The following is an 18,753-nucleotide window of genomic DNA, read 5'->3' on the forward strand; positions in this document are numbered from 1 at the left end:
ACCATTAAGCAGTTAAGAGAGACCAAAGTGGGAAACCAGGGTTTTGAGGTCAGAAAAATATCAATCAAAACACAACATGAAGCACAGAGGATGTACCCAAATCTTACTTTTCCAAATGTAAGCTTAACATAACCCAAGGCAGTGGTGCTGGGTCCTATCTGACTGCTGGGCTTTGGTCCCCCTGTGAAATTTCCCCCTTCCCCTCCCCACAGTAAAATACATAGATGCATTCTAACACTGCCTTCTGGAACCTAAACTAACCTAAGATGCTGGGTTTTACATGATAAGGGCCAAAGCCAGACTCTCTCCCCCATGCCAGCTCAGCATGTCCTAGGGCACCATAATTCATGGAAGGGAAAAACAGGAATCCAATCTCAACCTTGCATACTTGGCTCTTTAACTGGTAAGGGGCCACTCTGTGTCACAGAGTCTCTCTCCCTAGCATTTCACACTTAACATATTCAGTATTATAAGTTTTGGAGGAAAGGGTAGGTACCATAAGAAGGGTTAATGTTAGCATCTCAAAGCATTTTCATGAACCATGTCTCCTCATCCCTTCTGAGAGATGAGGTCTGCCCTGGACTCCTCTCCAGTTTGTTTCTTGCCAGTAAGAGTTGGCACCATCTACTTGCTGTGCTCATGCAGATACAAGGCTCATTCACAACAGGTTGCCACTGTATGATACTGCTCGGTTTTATGATGATCTGTATGCTCATGATTGTGTGGACTCATGGATAGTGTCTTGTTTGTCCAGAACTCTTGTAAGGATGGGATTGAGTGGCATACTGGCTAGGTGTTGACTGGTTTATTGGTAGTTCCTTACTGAATGAATGTACAGAATCTTCGAAGATGTTATTGGCCTGTGCGGGCCGTAAAGTAGCATCTACACACAGACGGGAAAACAGAGGTAATGATTCGGGCATCTGTGTTTGTCAGCAGACAGACAGATGGCAATTGTGAGAGAGACAATAAATGTACAGTGATAAAACATATATCAATGGAAAGGCCAGGAAATTCTACATATGGCCAATTGCATGAGATTTGAGACAGATTAATGAATACAATGCAGTAACATAATATATGTGAAATGGCGAGACGTTTGGCGTCTTCACAAACAGAAACATACATACAGTTTGATACAGAAGATTCGGTGGAACAACATGAGTACATGATTAGAATGCTTGCATGGCAATGCAAGTAGTGGTGATTGTGCATAAATCAAGACAACAATGGTTAGGGAGAAACAGACGGAAATATTGTATGGTAGAAGTTGCGTTCCTTCAGAGAAAGAAAACGAGATGCTCTTGTTCTGTCTCGTCCCCTCCGATGGATGACGAACACATGAGCACACACTTGTTTGGAAGAGACGGTGTTGGTGCGACGGTCTCATACACTCTCAGTGTGTCAATCCACAGATCATCAGCCCTCCCTGTGTTGTCCTTGATGCAGTTAATCACTTTTTTTTTTTACCAAGCTTCAATTCCTGTTTCCTGCTGTTGGTTGGAATACTCCTATTTAGAAGACTTTGGTTTGTATATCTAGGAAAAATATGAAATTATCTTTAAAATTTGGTATATTTATTTTCATAGAATGAGAGTGGGATTTGTTCAGAAGCATAACCGGGCTGTGTTTGGGATTTGTTCAGAAGCATAACCGGGCTGTGTTAAAAGTACTGTACACCTTATTTGCATCTTTCAAAGAGTAATTGTTTTGTTCTTGGCTTGTACGTTATAATATGTATTCTTGGTGTATTATGTTTCTCTGGTAAAACAGTAGTCAGATAACAGTAACTTGACTTTTGGTATATAGTATTAATATTATTAGATGTTAGTGAAACCTTATTACATAACTCACTTAGAAATTAGTGACAGGATTGTAAATAGATTGTTTTATTTACAGAGATTATAGTCAAAGATACAATTAGAAACTTGAAGAATGAAAATGATAAGGAAAAAGACAACATTCACCCCATGAAATTTCTTATAAGTGGGGATGTTGGCTTTAAGCTTATTTGGGAAGCAGTGAAAGAATTTGATCTTCCTGTAGATTGCAAATTTATTGCTTTGGAACTCTTCCATAAGTAAGTATTTAACGGACTTTTTTCATGTAATAAAAGACTTGTTCATATGGAAATACAAACCAGCATCTTTTATGTAGGGGTAATACTCAGTGAGAGCCAGCTCTTTTCTTTATTTGGAGTTAAGTTAAGATGCATTGCTGCCCATTGACTGACCATCAGGTTGAAACTTCTGTGATCCTTTAGGTATATGTATTTTATTTTTTCCAACTTGGCTTTGAATGAAAGTGAATAATAAAAGGTGTAGAGAAAGTGTGTGTGTGTCTGACTGCTTTGTCCCTGGTGTTAGCATTGGAGGTTTTGTTGTTCTGCAAGGATAGGTATTGTGAAGAATGTGCTGACTGATCTCCTTCACAGTGGAGAGGTTTGGAAACTGGAGGTAGGTCAAAAATTGTCAGCGGGTTTCTTGGAAGGGTAATACTGTATTGCTGACACTTTGAACATTTGGCTCCTTCTTCCTGGACTGCCCTTTCTCTCCTTACTTTTTGCTTGTTCTCCACTGGCTCTCTGAGAACTAAGTACATGAGGGTAGACAACCTGCACGTGCTCTCTGACAGTGTCGACCTCTCCCAAGATGAGACAACAGCACTCATTCCTACCCTATGTTTTTCTGAGCAACCTGTCTTTTGCTGTTATTCTCACACTACTCAGCCTCCAGTAGTGGTTGTCTTGACTGAAGATACCCCTGAGATATTGATGTCAGAGATACCCCTGAGATACTGATGTCATACTCTGATGCTACTACCTCCCTCAACATATCATGTATAGCTGAGAAGAATAACTTTTATGGACAGAGTACTATGAAGAAAAGCAAGTACTTTCCCCCTTCTCCTCCTTTCTCCACATCTTTGATCTTTTCCTCCTCCTCTTCTTTCTCCTTACCCTTCCATTGGAAGAAAAGGAAGAGGTTTCAGGAGCCCTCTCACAAGAAGTCCCGTTGAACTTGGAGTGTGCATCATCCTGCATTTGGCCACCTGTAGGTGGTACGTCTTCTGCAAGGAAGGTTGTTGCCAGGTACTCTGAGGGTGCTGATGAACCACTGTCCGTTTCCTTCAGAGACATGAAGACTGCCCTGGACTCTCTCCTTGTTAGTACTTCTGCTGAGTTATGCTGAGAAGAGTCGGCACTAACTTCTTGCTTGGTGCACACAGACAGAAGGTTCAGGCATAACACGTTGCTGATGTACAATGTCAGTTGGTAATGTGATGATCTGTTTGTCTTTTGTTGATCATGCAGACCCTTGGCTTGTCCAGAACTCCTAGCATACATGTGCAAACAATATTACAAGTAAAAGGTCACCTCATTATGATACTGCTGAGCATCATGGCGAGCTGTGTACACGTAATTGTGCTGACACTTTGTTTTTGGTTTGTCTAAGAATACTGATGTTCATGTGTGCAGTAGCATGAGTGAGCATTCAGTCATAGCCTATAATTGTTTGGTTTTGGCTGATCTTACTAGAGTTTGTGGGAATGCGTGATTCAGCAATTCTTATTTTTTTCCTTGCAAGCCCATTAATGATAATCTGAGTTTAAGATTACAAATGTGGGCCAATCATGATAATGGGTTTGTGTGAAAAAAAAAGTTTTGTTTTAGCCTTGCTATTCACATCAGTTATTTCTTACCAACTCTAAAACCCGTCGTCTTTAATAAGTGACAAACTAATATGGAGTAATGGATTTGTTAGCACCATTAAGAGATTATACCCCATGTAGCGTTATGGTAAATAAAAATGTCTTATCAGTAGTAGAGAGAGCAGATATTTATAATAGATGAATAAGGCCCTATAGTGCTCAATGTAGAACTGTACAGTATCAGGTAAAAATGTAGGTACTGACAAGGAAAATGAAGATTTGAAAATGTGATCATGTAATCCATGAAGTTTTATGACCCAGTCACAGTACAGTATGCAGATAATACTAATTTATATATGATATCCTTAAGAAAAACTTGAGTATTTAATCATTGAGTAGTTGAAAGTTGCAATTGGTTAAATTTGTAATTTAGTTATTTTTTAAGAAAAATCCATTTAAAGGCTGCCACTCATGTTCAGTTATACCTGCGCAGTTATGCCTGTACAGTCAGCCTGTGCTGGCAAACGGAACTTTATTGTTAACTACTGCTCAGTTTTTCACAGGCTAACACAGTATGTAACTCATTGCTGTCTATATGTATTCTCCCTAATATTTATTGTGAGATTTTAGGGTCTCTTAAGGTTATGTTATGATCCTTTATTTACTTTGGTCCATATCATATTTTTTGTAAGTTCTGCAAAGATCACACAGCAATCCTTGTGTTTTCCCCTGAAGTTAGCCTTCAGATCTAACTTGCCGGGCATTTAATGCCTGCATCCTTTGATCCAAGTTCTTTAATATATTGATTCCTATAGAACACTTCCATCTTCATTTCTAATTAATTTTTGTTTATTTCTTTTTAATTTTTTGTAATTGCTACATATTGTCCAGCACTGTCTATAGTTAGCTCTGAGTTGGTCCTGTATTATTTCTTTTGTTAGTCCTTTCTTAGCAAAATTTTGTATATTATGGAACAGCATGATTTGTTTTATATTTTATTTGATAGACACAAGCCATAATCCTGATACTGTTATAAACCTCAGTACAGTGAACACATTAGTTCCTCTTCATTTTCCCTAGTTCTTGCAAGTATTTTCATTTTCCCTAATTCTTGCAGTATTTTCATTTTCCCTAGTTCTTGCAAGTATTTTTCAGTGATGTTACTCCAGATTTCTATGTCAGCAAAGAATATTAGAACCACACCTATTTCATATATAGTATTTGCCTAGCTTCTTTATGCCCCAATTTTCATGAATTTATCTCATATCTGTAGTATAAGACAACTGCTAAATTACAAAACCACCTGTGTACTGTATAGGCTTAGCTTTTGCAACAACAGGTAACTTATGAAATATTGGTTATGTAAAGACGATGTTATGACAAATGCTGTTTTACCATATATACTCATGTAACATGCGATCTCACATATTGTGCGACACCCAAATTCTCACCCATAAAAAATTACCGTTATTTTATCAAGTATCTCCTGTGTCATGGGAGTTCCTTTTTTGAGGGAGCAAATTACGATAGACCAACCTCTTTTCCCCCATCTCTTTATCCCATCTTCTAGTTAAATAAGTTAAAAAAGTGAAAATCAGTGATAAAAGTATTGTTAGAAACATTATACATGTTGCATAAATGCATACAGCCATAAACAACTGAATGAGAAACAGCTGTTTTGCTATGAACAACCAAATCGGATAGCAACAGCTGTTTTGCTTGCATTTCAACCATTGTACGATAGTAAACAATTACTGCAGTTATGTTACAAATGATGTTAAGGAGAATAGGACCGATATATTTTTACATTATACCCTTATTCGCTATGGAGAAAAGATTGGTAAGGAAATATACTGCTAAACTTAATAAGTTGTAGATGAAGCTGAGAAAACAATGTTCAAGCTGCTAATGACAGTAAACTATCATGCACCGGCAACATGGATGAAACTCCCCTAAACTTCGATATACCATCAAATTTGGCTGTAAATAAAATTGGAGGGAAAAGTATTTCAGTCGAAACTACTGGACATGAAAGAACACATTTCCCCGTGGTTATCTTTAAATGGAAATTGATGCCTAAACAAAAATTCCCGAATGGTATCATTGTCCACGTTCACGAAAACCTAAACAATGCAAATGACGCATGATTGCTGTTTGTATTTTATAATACAATAGTAATATGAGACTACATACAGTATTGGATACACTGAAGTAAAGCATAACTTTTTAATGGATCCATGGAAAAAATGCATACATGTATTCATTATGTTTATATTTTATAATATGTACTAATATGTGAATATAGTATTGCATATGCTAATTTTATGTCTTGTGTATGATGCAACCCCTTTAAATAAGTTAGCTTCAAAATTTGGTCTTCAAAAATTGGATGATGTGTGATTATGTATGTACGGTACTTACTGTATCCTAGAAATTCAAAATAAACGAAATAACAAAGCCAATTCTATTTCATGTTTTTCGTACACGTCGCCTAAAAGGGAAACCATTGTTTTGTTTACGTTACATCACCAATCACAAACAACCCCAACGACAATATGATAATGTACAATAATTATCTTATATAATTATCGTTCGTATGATTGAATTGTTATTTACCACCAAAGTGATAATGAATTTTTAATGAAAAATTAATATTATGTTAGCCTAAATGTTTTTACTACCGTAATTACACTACCATGAAAATTTCTGAAAGGTTACCGAAAGATAAAAGTTGCTGTGAGCGCAACCATTACTCGATGTTTACATATTCTCAACTGGGCTCGCATAGATAAAAGTTGATTCAATTGACATGAAATTATTCCTCAAATAGGCTATTTATTATGAAGATATACCAATAATATATAAGGTGAAAATGGTTGTATTGCCTTTATTATCAGTTTATTTCATAATGGGAATCTTTTCACGTATGTCGGTGGTTATTGTACCGAGGCCAGTGCTAGCCTACCAATAAACATCACTTAGAATTCAAGATGTGATATGTAGAATGGTAGTATAAGACAACCCTAATTTTTTGGGGTGAATTTTAGGATTTAAAGGTGGTCTTATACGTGGAAATATACAGTATTTATGGTTTTTTTATAGTATTTATTGAACCATTTTTCATTCCTGTTCATAAATTTTGCACTGTATTCCATATTCCCTTGTCTGATTCAAGCACTGCTGACCTATCTGAATGGCTCAAAGTGCCCCAGTATTTGGTGTTTTCAGCTAAAATTCCATGATTCATTTATTCATTCAGTCATTTAGTGTGCTGCTAAAGGCTTGCTATAAGTGGTACCTTCTTCAGGATGTATTTTGCATATGCCAATTCTTTTTTTTCAGATTTGTTGTAAAACAGTTAGATAGTCTTCTGGGATATATCTCCAAGACAGATAAACACAAGAACAAGGGAAAATTGATCAAAGAGTTAGAGAAACGGCTTAGATCTCAGTCTCCCCTCAGGGCTCTTACCTGTGTCATGATAGCCTCTAAACTTGCAAGTAATAAAAAGGTATTGTTTTTGAGGTATATTTGTTGTGGTCAGAGTTTGTTTTCTTAAAACTGGTAAAGAATTCTTAGTAGTATTTAGAAAGGATACAGTTTTTATTTATTTTTTCCAACTTCTGTAATTGCTTTGGGCCACTTTCTTCGCTTAATTAAAGGTCTTATTACAATTTTTGTTGAACTATGATGAATTTTCATTGTTTTAAACAAATGCAACTTATTCCCAGACTCTTGAGTTGATTCATCATTACCCCACTAGTGGTATTAATATAGGCTATGCCAACATTTATGGACTTTGGACTGTGAACTACCCAGCACTCAATTCCTCATTTTTCAGTAATGTGAATTCCTTAGATGTTTCTTCAGTGTTGATCAGCATTTTGAATCATTATACTAATATAATGTTTCAAACTGTAAGTTGATTCATTATTCTGTTTTACTCTGTTCCTTTCATTCACATTCAGTAAGTGATAAATGAATTCTACACTTCAGCAGATGCTTGTCAGCCTGTTATTGACCTTTTGATTGCCTACTTTGTTGGGTGGCTATTTGTGACTAGTTGCATATTTATCCATTTATATTGAGACTGGATGATTCCCTTGATGAGATTCCCAAAACTATTTCATTGATATAGAATACTTTACTAGCCATGCCCTTATAGTCCAAAACAATTTTTTGCAAGCTATTTACATCCCTGATGAATGAAGTGTTTTTCTCAACTTAATCCATAGCTGGGGTCATTGTTTTTAATGAGCCACCTCCAACTGTTCCTCTCTTGAATGGCTCATTTTGTAATAGGTTTGGGCAGATGTTTTATGGATGGATGCCTTTCCTGACTTGAGCTCTACCCATGTAATACGAGCTTGGGACTGGCACTGCCTCAGGCTAGCTTGCCTCTATTAAATGGCAATCCTTGTTTCCTTAGCAATCTTTTTTTTTCCCCTTTTTTCCACTTAACCCTTAAGGGACGGGCTAAATGCTATATATACAATATTAAACACACCCCCAGATCAGGCAAACTTATAAGGTTGGCCAGTTTAAGAAAAGACACATCAATGAAAAGTGAAAGGTATGCAAATGTACATGGTGTAAGAAAAAAATTACAACAATTTTTCCCTACCTTCCATGGGAGGTTGAAAGTGACTATTTACAACCCTGTGTGGGCCTGTTTTACAAGACACTCATAAAAATATGTTAATTTTACCACGTTATACCTGTTTTTTCTAATAATTTGTTTTATTTTATTTTGTAAGATTATAATTACAGCTCACATAATATCATAACAGATAAGAACTAAAATGAGTAACAAATGCTGAGTATATTTTTCGTAAAATATTTACAAGATTTACTGAGATGGGGAGGTGCAGTAACTTTTTGTGAGGTATACATTTGACATACTGTCATAAAAGATAGAACTAAAACTAACAGCAATCCCTGGGTATATTTATGAGCAAATAAATAAAAATATGTCATGGGCTAGAGATGGGGGCAATATATTCCCCCATTAAGTCTTAAGGCAAACTGATCCCCCTCTGTCCTGTGCTGAGCTACCACAGTTACCATAAGTCATTTATGGACCATTGAAGTGCTATGATGACTATTGAAGTGCTATGAACATCTTTCCCGCTAAATTGATCTAAATCTTATGGCGCGTGATATTAGTACTTACATGAGTTAGCCTGTCCATCACTCAAAACCTGTTATAGATCATCACATGATGATACCTGTCCATTAAGGGTTAAAGTTGGCTGGGCATGTAAAATGTTTTTTCAATACTTTCTTTTAGATTGACTTCATGTTCTACTCCATGGTTGTTGGTGTTCTGTGTACACCCTATCTTTTATGTCTGTTTCCCTTTTGTCCATGCCTAGTCTTTTTATAAGGCTTGGTGTCATATTATTATATTTATTCCCTGCTTCTTCTGTGATGTATACAGTATTTGTTTCTAAAGAAATACAGACAGTCACCAATTATTTAGAAGTTTCTTTCATTGTGAGCAGGGAGAGTGCATGGAAGACTCCTTTTGGACTACTTACATGAGGCCTTAGACTTCCCCCTTCATCTTCTACCTGTACGGTGGAAGGGAGTCCAGGGAGAATGAGAAGGAAGACGAGTCTGATGACGATGAAGAAGCACACCAGTAATGTTTCTACTCTTTCCTCTAGCAGTCTTAGTTCTCTTATGCACCATGAGGCTGGTTGAGGCCGGAATCAAAAGTAAGGTAACACGTACTGGAGGATCTGCTGTAGGAAGGAGTACTGCAACAGGAGATTGCCCTTCCTTTGCAGCAGTCAACAATGCTTAGGCAGCTATAGACACAACATGGACTATACATCAGATAAGGAAGGCTCAGGTGACAAGACCTTCTTCTCCTCCACCAGGCTTTTGAGGAAGGCTGCAAAAGGACTACCTGGAATATATGAGGTAGGCCAGATCTCATGCAGGTACTTTAGTGATGACGAAGACTTAAAAGTGCCTGGAATGTCATTATCAGATGAGTAAGAGGGTGAGACAGCTGCTAATGGAGCACCACCCTTAGAAGCTATTTTGACTACCAACAAAAGATCATGATAAGTTTTATTAGGCCCAGTGCTATGCCTCCTAGAAGGGGTAGCATGTACAGGAGGAAGAGGAATGGAAGATGGTAAAAGGAAGGAACTTGAAGGGTTTAGGGGTACCACTGGAGGGGTATTCCCCCCCAAAAAAGCCAGTGAGCGCTTCTTATACTTCTTTCTGTTCTTAACAAACCTAACCCACTGAGGTGAAACCCAAACAGCACATTCCACGCAATATAAGCTCCAAAACAGGACTTTTCCCTGTGGGCAGCACAAAAGGAGTGAGGGTTAGTCATTATGGCTGACATGAACCCCCCCTGCGAGGGTGGCCACATCCCTCATGATGACGTTGCTTAGGTTTTTTTTCTCTGTTCAGATAAAAACAAATAGCAAGGCAACAAAAACCAAGAATGAACATATTTATAGGGCAGTGAGCAAACAGTCCAAGTTCTCAACCACCGAGTGGGGACAGAGGAACACACAGCTTGTCAGATCTCTACCAGGGCCAAAAGAAAAGCAAGTGTGACAATTGGTTAGAAGGGGATATACCCCCAACTTCTCCCCTTATTATCTACCTTTTTACCATGTTTTCATTGATTGACAGTACAGTAGTTCACACTGAAGAAAACTCATTGAAGGGAACTGATTTGTATTCCTACGGAAAATATAAATTACTTTGTAAAATTTATTCTTCACTGGAAGATTTTGGATGTATTTGAAGTTCAAGGAAATGACATCTTACTCAGGTGAGTAAAAAGGGTTATAATACTTGCTGGAAAATCATTCACTTTGAGGTTCTTTTGAAATTTCAGCCAGTTTTACATCTTGGCAGGTAGGTCTGTGCTGTCATATATTAAAGCAATATCTTTTGAGAATATTAGACTCCTGTTGAATAGATGTGGTCCTATCCCCTTTCCATGAAGAAAAAATACACATCTTAATTCACATTTCTTTGAATGATTTGATTTTATCATCTCTTTTTAAGGATTTAAAATTTTTTGTTTTACAGGCAATAGATGCAGAAATAATGTACCATTTTATTCAGAAAATGGATATAAATTTCACCAAAAGGCAGATTGTACGCTCTGAGACTAGAGTGTTAGAGCAATTGGAATACAAGGTAGGGTTTTTCCAGATCATTCAATTATTGAAATAGTACTTTTTTTGGAAATGAGTGAAATAAACTGCATTTCTTAAAACAATGTTTTCTTTATGGGCTGTGACTCTTCTATATCTGCTGTAGGTAATCATTTTGATCCTAATAAGGTCAGTCAAATGTACACACATTTTAAATTTTTGCACTGCAATTTAATATTGAATAGTCATTCCACTTAAGAAGATTCTCCAGAGTCATTTCCCCCTTGTATCCCTTTGTTGGCCGAGTTGGTTGAGCTTCAGACCGCCATTCGATGGGCCGGAGTTCAATTCCGCCGCCGGCTGATGAAGAGTTAGAGGAATTTATTTCTGGTGATAGAAATTCATTTCCCCTATAATGTGGTTCGATTCCACAATAAGCTGTAGTTGCTAAGTAAAATTGGTTCTTAGCCACGTAAAATAAGTCTAATCCTGGGCCAGCCCTATGAGAGCTGTTAATCAGCTCAGTGGTCTGGTAAAACTAAGGTATACTTAACTTTTTTCCCTTGTATCCAAGTGAAGTTAAATAAAGGTATATAATACTGTAGTAGGGTATGTATATTTCAATACAGATGAAAGGTTAATGACATATTGAAGGCTCTTGAAGTAGCAGCCAGCAAGAATGGAGGAAGTTGCTGAAAGCACAATGCATCATTCAGCAAAAAATCATCTTTTTACATAATGAATATTACAGGCAGTGTAATTTTAAGCTTGTTAAAAGATATTTTACTAAAGATTAAAATATACACTACAGTAGAAAGCACTTTATTGCTGATGATGCATGTTGAGGGAGTGTAGTAGTGGAAAATGAAGGCAGTTGTCAATACTTCAGTACTTTCCACAAATGCGAATTTCTAAAAAAGAAAATAAAAAGACATTGCTTTTGTAATAGGAAATATTCAGTTACTCAGATGTTTTGTTGCATTGCGTTTTTTGTCATTAGAATGTAACTTGTTACATAAGTGATTACTAGGCTATGGGTGTATAAGTGACCACAATGGTAGCTTGTGTTTTACCACTGAAGGTGGGATTTTTTGTATATGAAAAGACTTGGCACATATACAGTAATAACTGTAAAGCAACTATTTATAACACTCAAGTAATATGCAGGGGACACTGCTTTGATAAAACCATCTGCTTATACCTTGTAAGCTAATTTTGGCTAACCTCCACTTAGTAATGCATAGTGATTATCTTTTGTTTTTTTTATGAAAAAGAACATCTTACGGGCCAGCAAATATGGTACATTTTTGTGTGTACTCTTTTCTTTTATTTTTGCTTGAATTTGCTTTACTCACTGAATTTCTCACTTTGTCTAACAGTAATATTTATCTCTCTGAAAATTTTAGTGCTCACATACAAGTTTTATCATGGTGTGTGTGGGCATCATGGTGACTGCAGTAGGACTCAAAAGACACGTTATCAAAGAAGTAAAACAAGTCAGGGCAGAGCATCTTTATAAGGCTTCCATATATCTTCTGGATTTTGCATACTTGAACCATGACAAAATCTACAAGGAGCTTTTTTACCTCATTACAGGGTCAAGAGTCATTTCAGAAAATCTTAGGTAATGTGTCAATTATCTTTTCGTTATCTTTTTTTAATTAGCATTTCTGTATATTTTATTTGGAAATACCACAATCAAGTAGAGCAACAGATAATTTAATTTATCTGTATATGCATTGCAGCATTCAAGTGCTACTATCGAGCCTCAAAGAAGTGTAAACCTTTGTAGATTGAAATGAAAACTTGAAACCTCATTATTAGGCAAAAAGTACTGTAATTCTAAACTTGAAACCTCATTATTAGGCAAAATGTACCATTAATTCTAAAAATGAGGGAAACTGTTCGTAGGAGGACCTCCTACTAAAACCTACTGAGGAACTTGAATCAGCTGATCCTTATATAAGTATGCTCTGCTTAATGTGAGGTCCCAGGAGTGTGCGTTACACTTAAAACAATCGTGATCAGCCGACAGCTTTCCAGTGAGTAACCAACTGGTGACAAGAAAATTGGAATCTGTACAGTAGAAGCATTATTGACTAGTAGTATTAGATTTTATTGTATTACTTAGAATATAGTATGTATTCTTATTAAACTAATTTTTCTCATGGTACTATAATTTTTTTTTTGTAGGACTGCATATGCAAGAGTGGTGGCTGACCGTTTTCTTCTGGCAGCTTCCACAGTTGCTGGAGGAAGTTGGGTATTAGGTGGTAATGCTTTCTGCAGTGCTGTTATCTCTTGCCTTAATAGAGCAACAAATTTACCTGTAGAGGATGTAGAATCTGTTACAGCCTGTCTTCTGCACATTGCTGGTCTAAGTGAATAGTCACAAGAAATTAAGGTAACATATAAATTTATTATTCATTTAATTTCTTTCAAAAATATTTCTATATGTTAAATGTATTTATGTAACAGGTTTCAAAAACAACCTATAATTTCGTCCATTTTATTTTCAAATGGCACTATTATATCACAAAGGGAGTACAATAAAAATATTTGAGCTATGCAACCTCCATTGACATTTTATACAATTTTCTTTTCAATAAAAAATTATGTATACTGTAATTTTAGTTTTGTAAATTATTGATTTGTCCAACTCAAATCTTCATGGCAGACTTATTTGGCATAACTACTCATCTTACCTGAAAAAACTAAATAATGCTGCAAATCTGTCATTACTTTTTGGACATAGGGTTTGGCACTAGTTTAGTGTTATTAAAAATATAAGGCAAAGCATTGGTAATAGTTTTCTGTGAAAGCTTCAAGAGCAGTTCCTTTTCTTAAAAAGTAACAGTACTGTATAATAATGTTCTTTCATCAAAAATATATATACATCTAATTCTTTTTACATTTTCTAGTTACAGTAGTTCAATGTCTTAATATAACAACAGATAGCAGATGTAATTGTACAAATCCTGAGGTGTTTGGTGCATTTATGGCACAATTTACACAATAGTCATATTTTTCCATGTGTAAAACTTAGCACAGAATAGCTCAGGTCCATCAGTACAAAAGAGACCCAGGTGCTGGCCTCTTACTTTATACTGCACATGCCTAATATGTGCAGTGTGAATGAGTCATGCTCTTAACTTAAAAGTTTCTCTGCACTAACATGGATGTCTTTAAAGTGACTGGGAATATGAAGTCCCCGAGGTATTTACATTAATACAGAATACTGCACTAGTTTTCTTGGCCCAGTCTAGTTAAGACAAGTTTGGAGTAGGGTGAGGATACACTGAGTGGCCCATTTTCTCTTAATTACTAAAAAAAGAAATAACTTTTAAGGGAGGAAAACATTTCAAAGTAAATTTAATCATCTCCTCTTGTAACCTCACCCCCTATGGAGGCTCTTGTCAGGACAACACAATTACAAGCACTAAACTTATTTCTAAGTCATGTACATCTATTTACATAAGGCATTTATAATTTGAAAAAATTTACAATACAATCCTTTAAACATACAAAATAGAACATAACATTCTCATTCCATCCAACAATACAGTATAAAAATACCAATGGACAAACCCTATAGGTCAATGGAATGGCCATGTCAGTAACATTGAAAATGAAATTTTTTATTTAAATTACGTCACTCCAACACTGGCCAACAGTCAACTGGTCTCATTTTAGGAATGTTGTACAAATGACGTCATTATTCTGCAATATCACAGTTCAATATCCAACAATAATTGCAAAATAACACACACTATTACTGTGTTTCCTATTGCTAAGATTGTTATTACATTTGATCAATGTCTGAACATCGATAATCCTGTTGAAATAACAAAACCTGATATTTTGTAACAAGTAGCACTTTAAATGGTATGAAGAACCATGTGATTGAAAAATGGATGACCATGATTCAAACTACAGTACATGAAAATGGAAGGAGCAGTTTTGTAATTCTTCAAGAAGGGTAACTGTCATGCTATGCAAGAGCCAGAATTATAATTTCAATGAAAAATACTATAATACAACCTTACTATCTCATTTGTATTAACATCTATAGCAGCAAACGGTCAAGGACTTCCTCTCACTTTCATACCTGATATATTAGCATTTTATCTAATTGTAACAAGTTTTGAATCTTCTTGTATATTTTATTAGGTCCAGATACGTGATTTCCATATTTATAACATTGCAAAATCAAATGAGTACACTTCAAAAAGATTATTGATTACTCTGATAGTAAGATAAATGAATATTTACAAAGAGATGTACAGTATTGAATTTTTTCCCATTCAAATAAATAGCTCTTGCAGCTTGAAGAAAATCAAGAAAATCTTTCTTAGAAAACAACCAGTTAACTGTTTTAAGTGCTAGCCTAGAGAGTGTGGAAGATCGAGAAGCAAGCAACTCTTGTGGGTACCTGAATCTTGAGAAAAAATCTCTTTTGAGAAGTTACTAAATGATTGTACCCTATTCATTTACAACGAAATAGGAAAACTTCATACAGTATATTATTTCTCACATCTCAGATAAAAAATAACTTGAAAAAATTACATTGTAAGTTCCAAAACAAAATAATAAGGTAGAAAATACCCAAAAGAAAGTGTGTGTGTGTTCCACACTAAAGATTATCTAGATTTTTTTTTTTTTTTAAACATTTTAGATCAACCACTTCCTGGCATCTCTGATTCCTCCTAGCATCGAGGCGTGTTTCTTAAAAAAAAAAAATAATAATAATAAATAAAAGCAATATTAATCATTTCCTGTTCATGGGCAGAAATTTCTGCCTTTTAGTTCCATTACAGTATTGCTTATCAATGTTTCATTTTAGCTTTGTTTTGTTATTACTTCCACAGCTTCTATTACTCTTCCTATAGTACATGTATTTTCATAACTACTACTAATATGAAGGTATTTTAATGATGATGTGGGCAGGATACACAGCCTAGAGTTGGGCACAAATGTGAACAGAATCCAAGGCTGAACTAAAATATTTCTGAATGCTCCAATATTGCAATCTAATGGTGAATTACAGTTAAAAGTAATGTACCTTACATACATAAACTGCAAGTACATGTGGAAAGACAATATAAGTTAGTTTTGTGATACCAAATAATAAATTATGATAACTGTCATTTACTGCTTCAGTACAATATAACAAAAAACAACTGCTAAATAAATCAGGAATATTCATCAGATGTACCCTTGTGCACTTTATATACTTTTAATTCTTAAAACACTCAGTTTATTGAAGTGATCATTGGCATTTATCAACCTTTATGCCTATAGGAATTTACTTACCTCTTGGACTGAATTATCAACTCCCGTGGTTCAATATCGACCACTAGGAGATCCTTATTGTAGCACAGTTCCTTGCCTGTACATGTGTTCAAAGGGTCTAAAGAGCCCTGTTGTAGACTTGGACCATTCAACCAAGATACTTCAAGACTTGATAATTTGTAATTTACTGTATCTTGGTTTCTTAAAAATTTCCATACTCCTTTCGTTATTTCCATGAAATTTTACTTGGTTTCTTTTGATGTGTGTATGTTTGATTTTATGAAGTCTTCCATACTTTGTTTGCTGTGTTGTACATCAACAAGGATCTATTTTACAAAAAACTGCTTCTGCTTGTGCGCCAGCACACAATGAAAGAAGCACAATTAACAGATTCTCACAGAGAAAACTTTTTCACAATTTACCCAAGATGTCAAGAATTATAAAACTGCCCTGTATTGCAATGCAACTGAAGTGTGATATGCAATTACGGCTATGGAGAGGTGCTCATCAGTGTAAATTAACAAAGTAAATTCTTTTATTAACCATTTTTTGAAAGACCAAAAATAATTCTGCCCCAGAACCATACTGAATTATACTTTAAATAAGAACTACTGTAAGATCCTGATCATTATTGAAGATACTGAAGCAACAGATTAAAGCCAGGTAATGCAAACAAGTACACTGAGTGCATTAGCGCAGAGTACTTTTGTAATTTCACTGATGGTCACTTCATGATATTGCAGCCAGGTATGAAGATGAATTTATGTATGATGAGGATGAAATTAATGCCTCTTACTGTAGAGTAAAGTGCCACTGTTGTCTGGAAGCCTAAATTATTACTGTATGGGCCTATGTTGAAAGCACCATTGGGAATTAAAAACCAACAATATTCATTAAACTCTACATAGTCTCAACAGACACTTACACAAATATGAGATCCTGCTTGATGCCCATCAAGTTCTCAAAACAGGACAACTACCATAAATCATGCTACAGACGAAACTGAATTTCAATTCAGTTTATACTGTGTGTCAAAACTGCACCTTTAACATATTAACAAAACACTGCCATTATATAAAATAATGCATTTAATTTTCTTGATTAATATAAATTAAAATGCCCTGTTGTCTGTGGTTTGGTGACCTTTATAAATTCTATATGTAATCCCCAAATAATGAGCTGTAGTATAAATTTGTAGCAAAATGCAAAACGGATGAGTTTGCCCAATGATTAGTTGGTTATGGCAATTATGTCAGCGCCAATCTTTGTGCCCACACAAGTTGTGGTTTGTGGTACATGGGCTAACATAATACAGTACTATACTTAACAAATGTATTTGTGTGTCCATGCCACTGCCCTTTACTGTATTAACAAATGTAAAGTCGGAGAAAATGTGTAATATCTTCTTGCGACCATTACTGTATTTGTACTGAGTCCACAGGCACCACATTCTGAACAAAGGCACAAGCAACTCAATCTATAGTAACTTATTTCACCCTATATTCCAACAAGGCTACCTGGATGGCATACTGTTGGCACTAGATGTGGTAGTGGTGGTTACTGGGGGCGTAGAACGTGGGGAGTGGGAGGGCCGAGTAGCATGGACAGCCTCAGGTCATTGCTGAACAGGAACAGAGGCTGTTCTTTCTGAAGGTGACGTTAGTGCTGAAAAATCAAATGCTGTAGTAGGGAGAAGTGGGGATACTACTGGTGGTGGGAGGGGAGAGTACTGTGGTAATGCAGGAAAAGTGAAATGATGTTGATTTCGTGGAGACCCGTAGTGAGGACTTAGGCTAGCTAGTGGGCTCAGACTGGACCACAAATGTAGCGGTAAGTATGGTGATTTTGTGCCAACACCACTGTATGGCGGTGACGGTAAGTTCACTAGCGGAGTATTTAAGCTAGATGCTGAAAACTGTCGTGGTGACAAGACTGGAGGTGAACCCGTAATGGCTTCTATAGATAATGGTGAAGGCTTTGGCTTTGGTCCAGACCGTACCTTGCCCACTCCAGATTTGTTCCCTGCAATAGATGGAGTAGATGATGCTGAAGAAGCTGCAGCTGACACACTAATGGATGGTGGTCTGTGCTCTCGTATAGGTGGAGGGGTAAGAGGTGAAAGAGGAGGTGGGGATGGTAGTGGTGATCTTGGGCGTATAGGAGACCTCATCCGTTGCACAGGTGAATGTGCATATGGTGAGTGTGACTGAGGAGAGCGAGAACGAGGACGACGCTGTTCTTCTCTCCTGCGTTCTTCTGCTTCCTCTTCTCTGCGACGACGACTGGCTTCTTCTGTTACCAAATGTAGTGGTGCAGATAAAATGCCATCCTTTGAATCTTCTGAGGGAGGTGAAGGAGAACGGTGACCAAAATCAGGTGGCCATAAAGATGAGGGAGGTTGAGTTGGAGGGGTTGGAGTCTCAGGCTCTGGTCTTCTAGCCAATGCAGACAAATAACCACCTAAACTAGCAGCAGCTATATGAGAAAATGCTGTCGAATACATGTGTGCCAATGGACCTGGAAAAATTTGCAAAATTAATTTTATAATTTCATGTTGGCCTAATGAGAATTAATGAATTGTAAATGTCTAATCCTATGATTTTTGACTCATTAAAAGAATGTGATTAAATGTTTATGAACACAATATTCTAAAGAATCCACTGTGATAAGTTAG

General features: G+C 36.2%; 2 protein-coding genes across 10 annotated transcripts in view; one reads left to right on the top strand and one right to left on the bottom strand.

The window, feature by feature from the left end:
* LOC136850749 (cyclin N-terminal domain-containing protein 1-like) overlaps positions 1-13,415 on the top strand; it is a 16,756-nt gene extending 3,341 nt beyond the window's left edge. Inside the window, exons 2-6 of the mRNA XM_067124697.1 lie at positions 1,900-2,080; positions 6,994-7,162; positions 10,720-10,830; positions 12,194-12,411; positions 12,981-13,415. Coding sequence (XP_066980798.1) covers positions 1,900-2,080; positions 6,994-7,162; positions 10,720-10,830; positions 12,194-12,411; positions 12,981-13,176 — 875 coding nt within the window. The 3' untranslated portion in view covers positions 13,177-13,415. The remainder of the gene's footprint in view (positions 1-1,899; positions 2,081-6,993; positions 7,163-10,719; positions 10,831-12,193; positions 12,412-12,980) is intronic.
* The window catches only part of LOC136850746 (ETS domain-containing protein Elk-3-like), a 266,856-nt gene continuing 261,385 nt past the window's right edge, over positions 13,283-18,753 (bottom strand). For all 9 annotated transcript variants that reach the window (XM_067124685.1, XM_067124684.1, XM_067124688.1 and 6 more), the window contains one exon: positions 13,283-18,596. In XM_067124685.1, coding sequence (XP_066980786.1) covers positions 17,695-18,596 — 902 coding nt within the window. In that variant the 3' untranslated portion in view covers positions 13,283-17,694. The remainder of the gene's footprint in view (positions 18,597-18,753) is intronic.

Source organism: Macrobrachium rosenbergii, chromosome 22 (genome assembly GCF_040412425.1).
Source record: "Macrobrachium rosenbergii isolate ZJJX-2024 chromosome 22, ASM4041242v1, whole genome shotgun sequence".
NCBI classification, from domain to species: domain Eukaryota; kingdom Metazoa; phylum Arthropoda; class Malacostraca; order Decapoda; family Palaemonidae; genus Macrobrachium; species Macrobrachium rosenbergii.